We start from the raw sequence: 10,971 nt of genomic DNA on the forward strand, positions 1-10,971 counted from the left end.
ACAGCAAATCAAAACTCAAACACCCCCAAAACCCATCCCATATTTTAAGGATCTACCCAGGATAACTCTTAAAGGTCTAGTCACGTACTAATAATTATGACATCATTTATTTTTAATTATTTTTAACTCATCACTTCTAAACACACACACACACAAAAAAACATTTTTCAAGTTAGTCACCTTTAACATGGCCACTCGCACATAAATTAAATATGTGGACACATTTCAGAAACTATACCTTTTTATGGAGTTCATCATGGAACTGTCCCCTTGGAGGTTTCCACTGAGTTTCATGGCTGTTTTTATTCACATAGAAGAGCCTGTTAGTGGTCGGGTCACGATATACATCCCAGGTATCCTGCAGGGTCTTCTGAAACTCACTATGTTCTATGTCTGGAGTGTTTGGCTCTGATATATCCAACTGTTGTAGATTGGCATACTCACTCTCCACTTCCGGAGTCTAAAAATAGAACACAAATATATGAATATTCTGCTAATCATATTGCACAATCATTTTTGAACACCAGGATATGGTGTTGCTAGGAAAATATTACTGTAAAATCATTTAATTTTGTGGGCATGAAATTTCGTGGTTTTAGTCAAAACGGCAATTTCGTGGGGATATGAATTCATGGATTTCAACTTTTGAACATAAAATGGATGGGAAATTTACTTGTTCCTTGGGATTAAACTTCGCGGATTGACTAAGCCACATAATCCACGAAAATTAGTCCCCCAGGAATATTAATGATTTCACAGTATTTCCTTAAGGAGAAGGTCATGAAAGTTAAGGCAATATGAGAAACATAAGGTCCAAGGTTACATACCCAAGTCTGGAGACCAGTCCAAGATTATATACCCAAGTCTGGAGACCAGTCCAAGGTTATATACCCAAGTCTGGAGACCAGTCCAAGGTTATATACCCAAGTCTGGAGACCAGTCCAAGGTTATATACCCAAGTCTGGCGACCAGTCTCTAAACTCTAGAATCTGATTGGCTGTTTCTGTGCATATTTTTGAAATTGACCAATGGCAAAGTAGCATTCTGAGCTCATTATATGATCACGGGGCCAGTACCCACATTTGCTAAAAATTCTGAGTTTGAAATCACTTTTTTTTTTTTTTTTATAAAATTTACAATGCTGAAACCTGTACATTTTAATTTAAACAAGAGTTGCTTGTAAAACATGTATGCTCCCATGATGGCTTGTCCAATTTTCAGTCCTGTGATCACTATTACCTTGACCTTTGACTTACTAACCCCAAATTCATCAGCCCAATCTTCCTATCAAGTCTGAATATAGTGGTTCTCAAGTTATTGAGCAGGAACAATTTTCAAGGTTCAGGCCCATGTAACCTTGATCTTTGACCATCTTGGTCTGCACTGCTTGCTATTCAGTCAGTAAATGTTTAGTAAACATCCCTTCGAATAATAAATGGTACTGCCCAAATTGAATGATAGACTAGTTCATTTTAGAAATTTAGCAGGGTAAAGGTTAAGCTCAATCATGCTATCGAGCTTGAAGGTTCAAGTTCAATCATGCTATCGAGCTTGAAGGTTCAAGTTTGAAGGTTCTGGGTCAAGTGATTCTCAAGTTATTGAGCCGAAACTGCTTTCAAGGTTCATGCCCCTGTGACCTTGACCTTTGACTTACTGATCCTAAAAACAAAAGGGTTTATCTACTTCATAAGCCCAATCATGCTACCTAAGTTGAATGTTCTGGGTTCAGTGCGGTTCTCAAGTTATTTGGCGGAAACTGTTTTCTCTACCAACAGACGGACAGACTGAAATACCAACTGATGCAACTAACAGATGCAAAGCAATGTATCCCCGGTTCTCCAAACAGGAGGCACAAAAATCAGCTATTTTAGCAAAGAAAGTCTGCTTAATAGCATATTAACATATCAAATTAACACTCTGACAGGAAATGGAAGTTGAAAGCACTTGTTAGTATCATTGTTATAAAACCTTACAGTAATCAGCTTAGAAAATACATAATTGTACAAATACTTTTCTACATATTATGCTGGTTGTGAGTACTTGTAAGTCATGTATATGTAGAAAACCCTTAATATGCATAGCTGAAAATTGACAAACAGCTACTGCTCCATATGTAAAATTTTACAAGTACAAAATGTAAACAGCTTAATCCTTACCCTGCTAAATTCCTATAATGAACTTGTCCATCTTTCAACTTGGACAGTACCATTAACTGTTAAAAGGGGTGCTTACCAAAAAGATACTGACTGAATGGTGAACAGTGCAGATCATGATCAGACTGCATGGATGTGCAGGCTGATCACGATCTACACTGGTTGCAATGGCAGAATCAGTCGTGTCCAGCATGATAAGGGTTAATTGTGCAAAAATTGCAATGTTGGGAATTTTTACATGCCTTACAACTACTGAAACAAAAGAATAAATCCAATACGCATCCATCAATATGAAAAATATCTTAGAATTATTCAAATTAAATAAACTGAAAGAAGTGGTGCTGTGCTACCATAAAAAAGACCTTTGACTTTAAAATAAAATGAATGTTAAATGCTTTATACCGGTACGTCATTACCAATTTCTTCATTGTGTTTCTTTTACTCTAAGAATTTATGTAATAATGTTATACACAAACAGAAACATCTAATGTCCCTTTAACATTTTCGGCAGTATCTTTGATAATATATATGGTAGAATTATGAAACTCTATAGACCTTTAGACAGAATAAATGTTGTTTAAAACACAAATTATGAACATTTCAACAAAATCGAATTGTGAAAATATATCTTTCCAGTTTTCAACCTTTACTGTACACATTTTCAAAAAGTCAGAAAAAATACAAAATGAGTGTTTTGCTTTTATGTGGCAAGCAAATATCATTCGTAAGGAAGCAGAGGACTGGTGTAGATATTGAATCTTCACTTATATGGTCAAATACCAATTCAAACTAAGCCTTAGTAAGATATAACAAAATGTTTTTGTCATGAACTGTCTTCCCTATAACAAAATCCACATAAATTCTAGACAATTATCTGTATTTTTTTCCTTAACATTATTCAATTTTGTTGAAATATTAGTGAGTCATTTACACATTTACGAGAAATTTCATATAATTATTGGCTAAAAATACCATTTACAGATATTGACAAAAATACTGAGGTTGCATTATAAGTTTCAATTTAATATATAATCTTAAAAACTTATTCTTATCTACTGTGTGATCCACAAAATTCATACCAGAATTTTTCACGAATTTTGTGGGGCCTCTGTGGCCAAGTGGTTATGGTAGCTGACTTAAAATCATTTGCTCCCTTGAGCCTCGCTCCGGCTTTGAATTCTTCATGTGATGAAGCCATCCAGCTGGCTTACAGAAGGTGATGATGGATCTACTCAAATGTCCACATGTGATGAAATAACACACATAGGGGCAACTGGGGTCTTCCTCCACCATCAAAAGCTGGAAGTCGCCATATGACCTATCATTGTGTCGGTGTAATATTAAACCCAACAACCCTGACAACAATTCACAAATTTTGCAACATCCAAACCAAACTTATTCAACATTCTAAAGGTATCCAAGTGTGATAGTGAGATCTTTTTTATTTTTAAAATATCTTAAATACTAGTGTTTTCAGAGGAGGATTTTTAGTTTTCCATAAAGCTTTATAGACCCCTGGTTTTGTAATGAAAAAAAAAAAAATGATTTGAATGAATTTGGTAGATGGTCTAAGGATTAACAATATATCGAAATTCACTGTAAAGTAAACCTCGTTTATAAGGAACAGCTTGGGACTTCTAAAAACTTATAACTGAGGTTCCTTGTATCCGTATAACAATATATCGAAACTAGAAAATGCTTTTGTAAAAAAGCGCATGTCTCCCCCAATGCAAAGTCCTATAGGCAAGAAGTCAATAGGGGTCAGGAGCGAAAGTCAAAGAGACACTGATCGTTGGCTGCAATAGGGATCATCTATTTGGCATGTCCAATCATCCCGCTGAATTTCAACACTCTTTGCCTAGTGGTTCTTAAGTCACTGTTGAGGCTTCTGTGACCTTGACCTTTGATCAAGTGACCTCAAAATAAATAGGGGTCATCTACCCTGCATGTCCAATCATCCTATGAAGTTTCAATATTCTGGGTCAAATGGTTCTCTAGTTATTGATTGGAAATGGTTTTCCATGTTCAGGCCCCTGTGACCTTGACCTTTGATGAGTGACCCCAAAATCAATAGGGGTCATCTACTCTTTATGACCAATCATCCTATGAAGATTCAACATTCTGGGTCAGGTGGTTCTCTAGTTATTGATCGGAAATGGTTTTCAATGTTCAGGCCCCTGTGACCTTGACCTTTGACAGAGTGACCCCAAAATCAATATGGGTCATCTACTCTTCATGATCAATCATCCTATGAAGTTTCAACATTCTGGGTCAAGTGGTTCTCTAGTTATTGATCGGAAATGGTTTTCAATGTTCAGGCCCCTGTGACCTTGACCTTTGACAGAGTGACCCCAAAATCAATAGGGGTCATCTACTCTTCATGACCAATCATCCTATGAAGTTTCAACATTCTGGGTCAAGTGGTTCTCAAGTTACTGACCGGAAATGGTTTTCAATGTTCAGGCCCCTGTGACCTTGACCTTTAATGGAGTGACCCAAAATCGATAGGGGTCATCTACTTTGCATGTACAATTATCCTATGACGTTTCAACATTCTGGGTCAAGTGGTTCTCTAGTTATTGATCAGAAATGGTTTTCCATGTTCAGGCCCCTGTGACCTTGACCTTTGACAGAATGACCCCAAAATCAATAGGGGTCATCTACTCTTCATGACCAATCATCCTATGAAGTTTCAACATTCTGGGTCAAGTGGTTCTCAAGTTACTGACCGGAAATGGTTTTCAATGTTCGGGCCCCTGTGACCTTGACCTTTAATGGAGTGACCCCAAAACCGATAGGGGTCATCTACTCTGCATGTACAATCATCCTATGAAGTTTCAACATTCTGGGTCAAGTGGTTCTCTAGTTATTGATCGGAAATGGTTTTCCATGTTCAGGCCCCTGTGACCTTGACCTTTGATGGAGTGACCCCAAAAACAATAGGGGTCATCTACTCTTTATGACCAATCATCCTATGAAGTTTCAACATTCTGGGTCAAGTGGTTCTCTAGTTATTGATCGGAAATGGTTTTCAATGTTCGGGCCCCTGTGACCTTGACCTTTGACGGAATGACCCCAAAAACAATGCGGGTCGTCTACTCCATCAGCCCTACAACCCTATGAAGTTTGAAGGTTCTAGGTCAAATGGTTCTCCAGTTATTGCTCGGAAATGAAGTGTGACGTATGGACGGATGGACGGACGGACAGGGCAAAAACAATATGTCTCCTGGGGGAGACATAATTCACTGTACAGTAAACCTCATTTATAAGGAACAGCTTGGGACCTCTAAAAACTTATAACTGAGGTTCCTTATATCCATATAGCGAACTAGTTCCTTGTAACCGAGGTTTGTATAACAAACATAATTTGTATAGCGTCCACTATATGACTGACGTTTGAAAAGGGCTGTATGTTCACACTCCGGGCAGACCATGAATCTTTATGTGAGAAAGTAGCGTATCTCTGTCCATTTCTATATATTTATCTTGCACAAAGAAATTCAATACTTAAAATGACCAAATGATACCAGCCAAGGGAATATATTTCGTACTGCATCCATTTGAAAACAATGAACCAATTATTGTTTAATTAATTCGGAAACGTCTATGAAAATCAACGCAATCAGGTCCTGTGACTGTCCAGCAACATTCTAATTTCAATAATCATTTAATCAAATTATCGCGATTAGTGGCGAATTCAAAACTCCTAAGTACGCCGCGTTTTAAAAACCAAATTTTTTGTGATTTGTCTCGTGTTGATTAGATTACATAAACATAAAATAATACCTTAATCGACTTTGCATCTATTGGAAAACGTGCATCTCTAATTGGCCAGGAGCACAAACAGTCATCGTAAACTCCGCCTTTTGGTTGACAGGTGCAACTGTTTTCCATTGTGTATTGAGCAAGCACGCGTATGGAAAAAAATATGCGTCACGGGAAATCGTGTTTGGGATTTTCTAGTGTTCTTTTCTCATAAAGTATGCGTCTAAATACGCAGAATTAAGCGTGTTGTATTATTTGGTTACTTTTTGTGAGTATCTACATATGTAGGAATACAACTAAATAAATAGTGTGCTATCTATGAGTATATTTTAAAGACTGAAGCATAATACACAATCGTCTAGTATTTATTAATTGTTAATGATGGTATTATATATTTTCTTTTTATCGTATCCATGAATTAACAAACTAAAGATTATACAAATGAAATAATTTGTGTTTCAGCGCACGCGACATTACTCTGACATTATCAGCGTTATTTTCGGTTTTTTTATAATTTTTATTGTTTATGTCTGTTCCCTATAACCGAGGGGTTTTCCACTTAATTTCATACTTTGGGACAGGAAAAAGTGTTCCTGATAACCGAGTGTCCCTTATAACCGAGTTCCCTATAACCAAGGATTTTAACATTGAATAAAGATGGAATTAGATCGGGGAATTGAAAACTGTTCCTTATAACCGAGTGTTCCTTATATCCGAGTTCCTTATAAGTGAGGTTTACTGTATCATGATACATTAGTCTGGCGATATGCGTATTATATCATAGGTCTGTTTCATGATACAGAAATGATACAGTGAAAAGTAGAAACATTGAATGAAAACTTCCATAAAATCAGTGTTAAAGATAGTAACTAAACAAATGTATCATTTATAACAAATTCTTTAACTTTAAAGAAAAATTTCAAGTACTTTCCAAGTGTAGGAACATGGATTTTTGTTTCATTTTGTCACATGAATGCTTACTTATAGTACTCAATGTGTATCACGATACGTACCGTATCGTTGCATCTGTATCTCGATACATATTGTATCGTGAAACCAGCATATCGTTACACCCCTAAGATGGTCACCCAAGAAGCATTGCTTGTAAATTAATTTTAAATCAGGCCAACAGGTTCAGAGGAGGAGATTTTAAAAGTTTACCGTACAGCCATATAAGGCAAACTAGCTCCGCCTCCTGGTGGCCATTTTTTCTTTTATAATACAGATAGATATATAAAGGAATTTTGAAGGTCACCCAAAAACATCACTTTCAACTTATTTTGAAATCAGACCAGTTGTATCAATGGAGAACATTTTTAAAACTTTCCATATAACTGTACTGGGAAAACTTGTCATACCTCCAGACCTGGTGATCATGTTTTTTAGCAAAACAGAAAGATTTGAAGGATTTGGTAGAAGTTAACCTCACAAACAATTTTGAAATCAGACCAGCGGTTTCAGTAGAGAAAATCTCCAAAGTTTTCCATAACTGACATACAGTGAAAACAGCCCCGCCGCCTGGTGGCCATGATTTTTAATGAAACAAAACGATTTGAAGGAATTTGGCAGGTCACCAAGGAACATTGCTGTGAAATTATTTCAAAATCTGGCCAGCTGTTTAAAGCTTTTTTTCTATTCTTAGCTCTAGAGCCCTATAAAGTGGCTAAGTGCCCTTATTTTAAAAACAAATTGACAGTGGACCTTGCCAGGATGCTACAGACCAAGTTTTGTGTAATTCTGACCAATAGTTTCAGAGAAGATGTGTATGTAAATTGTGGATGACAGGCAATGAACGATTCACAATGTAAGCTGGATCATCCCCCTATACTTATAGCTTACTATGAACCTTTGGTTCAGGTGAGGTAAAAGATGAGACGACCGGGGTTCTTTAGAATGATGTACAATATTAAAGGTATGTATTTTCTTACATTAAAAAAGATATCAAGAAAAAAAAACTTGTTACAGAAAATGTTGATCAAAAGAGCAATTCAACCCAAGCATACAAAAATTTAACCATGAAACATGATGAAGAAAAAGTAAAAAATAAATGAGCCGTGGCATGAGAAAACCAACATAGTGGGTATGCGACCAGCATGGATCCAGACCAGCCTGCGCATCCGCGCAGTCTGGTCAGGATCCATGCTGTTCGCTAATAGTTTCTCCAATTCCAATAGGCTTTAAAAGCGAACAGCATGGAGCCTGACCAGACTGCGCGGATGCGCAGGCTGGTCTGGATCCATGCTGGTCGCATACCCACTATGTTGGTTTTCTCATGCCACGGCTCAAATGCATCCTTTAAATACCATTTTTGATACCTACTTGTAATAAAACACCTAATTTGTGACAATAAAATAAAAACTTTAAAATATAAACCTTTACAGTATCTATATCTCTATGCATCACTTAATTCCAAGATAACTTCCCTGAATGAATCAAAATTACACTCACATCTTTATTTAAACAATGAAAGTAGTCCTTGTCATGCACAAAAAAATGGACAATGAAACAGAAAATAAGTGTTAGGCTAGTATTATACATACAAATCTTAAGTGCTTAACTTTTGACCTTGATATTAGTCAATTCAATATTTTACTCAAGTTGCCATCTACAGCTTTGAATATCCCTATACATCCCTCTTCATCCCCCACCATTCTCCCATTGTTTTGTTGGGTGTGGTTATATATGGCCAAATTCAGCTTCAATGGCGGAGGAAAAACCTAGGTGCCCCCCTACATCATATATGGAGAGAAACCAGCCTTCAACAATCAAGCTGGATAGCTGCTCGTTAAATTCAAGAGCTAAAACAGAAGTATAAATACATCTGGCCATGTTTCCATTAGACATCAGCTGATACAGGTTTAGCCTCAAGGTGGTGAAACAGAACATTTGATGACTTCCTAAAATTTCCTTGTAGACTAATCGGTACAAAATATGGTCTGATTGTCGATTAATCATGACAAAAAATAAATTTTATCAATTGTGACAAAACCCTAAACTTTTTTGATTTTTGGTAATAATGACTTTGCTAGTTCCTAGAACTGGTTAATTAAGTTGAGCTATTCTATCTTTCTTTAAGTTATTATAAATCATTTGCCATGCACATTAACTTAATGTTATAAATGTCAATTTTTCAGTCCATGCAGTTTATCCTCAGGAACCTGAAATTCTATCCATAAGCAACCACAAGTCTATATATAAAGAGGACCCCGCAAAAAAGGGTCTTGTTTTGGTGATTTCAGGCTCCTGTGGTTTATCTGAGAGGACATCAGACTTTGTCAAGGATAAAGTTTTGTGAGCAATCATGACATGGAGATGTAGGTCTATGCTGCCAGTAAAACACTAACAGATCCACTGTGTTCCAGCCAGGCCTAAATACTAAATAGCGGGACGCGGCACCCTGCCCCTTTTTCTTAGTGCCCTGCCTTTTTATTAGCGCCCTTTTCATCAAATTACTATATTGCCCTTTTCAAATAGTGTTAAAATTTTTGACAATACACAGCATGACACGTGACTCGTCATAAATATCGGCCGTTACAGGTGACCTCGGGCTATCATCGGATTAGCACTGCTTAACGCAGGCTTAATGCAAAACAGTTGTAACACCTTCTTTATTTCATATAAGTTACAACCGTTTTGTGCTAAGCCCGTGTGCAACAGTAATTGTCCGAAACAAACATAGCCTTGACTGCTTGTAATCATTTAGTGAAGGTGAGAAATATATCCTGTTAATGAACTTTAAACTCTAAATTGTTATCATTTTATGTGGGAGAGGTGGACCTCAGTCTGGGTAGGATGTGTGGTGGTGTAAAATGTATTTCATTTCCATATAGGGTTTATTGTTTTGATACTTTAATTTTGTTAATTGGGTTTTTTAACAGACGATCACCAAAAAAGTCACACTCCCAATCTACGGACGTCAATCTAAAAATTTCCTTCCGTAAATACTGTGTGCTAAGGCAATCTACATTTCTGAAACTTTAATTAAAGTAATTTACATAAGCCTCTAAATGTTTTGTTTGTTTGTTTGTTTGTTTTGGGTTTAACGCCGTTTTTCAACAGTATTTCAGTCATGTAACGGCGGGCAGTTAACCTAACAAGTGTTCCTGGATTCTGTACCAGTACAAACCTGTTCTCCGCAAGTAACTGCCAACTTCCCCACATGAATCAGAGGTGGAGGACTAATGATTTCAGACACGATGTCATTTATCAAATAGTCACGGAGAACATCACCCGCCCGAGGATCAAACTCACGACCCCGCGATCTGTAGACCGACGCTCTACCTACTGAACTAAGCGGGCAGGCGCCTCTAAATGTTGAAATCTATCTGCATATGTTACGCAGAAAATATACACACATTTAATACAACAGAAAACTTACAACATGAAACGTGTATTGTTTTCCCACCAAAATATAATACAGAGTGCATCAGCAATAAATTCATTTTTAGTGCTAAGAGTTCAGGATTTTGCTTTTGGTTTAAAACGTGAGATTCTGAGCTATTTTCATATTAACATCCAAAAATTGATGAATTTTGCGCGGCAACTTCGAATAAAAATGGCGGCATCCATAAGTTTTTGGTGGCAGCGCCTACAAGTTTAATCGCGAGAGTGGTTATGAATGAATAACACAGATTACTCTATAATACTATGGACTGGAAATATTAGTTCCCGCTTTAAATTCTCTTTTGATTTATATTGCCCTGAAAAGAGACTGGAGTAGCCCTTCCGCAAACACAGTATCCGCACAGAAACGCACGTGCTCATTTCCCGCCAAAATTATAATAACGTGTCCACAACACAATTATTTTTAAAAGCATGCGCAATCGATCTCATTTAAAATTTACCGAAAGAATCCTCAGATGTTAGACAAGAGGTTTTTACAGTTTTATATATATATATTTTTTTTTGTGGTTCAATACATTTTTCTTCTTCTTTAGAATGGACAGCAATATGCTGCAGACAACTCGCACGTGAATAGTTCTTTCTTGTTTATGACGCTTTCTATAAAAGATAGGTTCTTATTTGCAACATAATTATTGAAATTTATGTGCAA

At 36.7% G+C, this 10,971-nt stretch overlaps 1 protein-coding gene across 7 annotated transcripts in view; it reads right to left on the minus strand.

The window, feature by feature from the left end:
* Positions 1 to 8,333, minus strand: part of LOC123531715 (rho GTPase-activating protein 15-like) — a 67,725-nt gene extending 59,392 nt beyond the window's left edge. For all 7 annotated transcript variants that reach the window (XM_053518772.1, XM_053518771.1, XM_053518769.1 and 4 more), the window contains exons 1-2: positions 8,292 to 8,333; positions 239 to 460 (exon numbers count right to left, since the gene is read on the minus strand). In XM_053518772.1, the coding sequence (XP_053374747.1) occupies positions 239 to 460; positions 8,292 to 8,318 (249 nt within the window). In that variant the 5' untranslated portion in view covers positions 8,319 to 8,333. The remainder of the gene's footprint in view (positions 1 to 238; positions 461 to 8,291) is intronic.
* Positions 8,334 to 10,971: the final 2,638 nt, after the last annotated feature.

The sequence above is a fragment of the Mercenaria mercenaria genome, chromosome 11, assembly GCF_021730395.1.
Source record: "Mercenaria mercenaria strain notata chromosome 11, MADL_Memer_1, whole genome shotgun sequence".
NCBI lineage: Eukaryota > Metazoa > Mollusca > Bivalvia > Venerida > Veneridae > Mercenaria > Mercenaria mercenaria.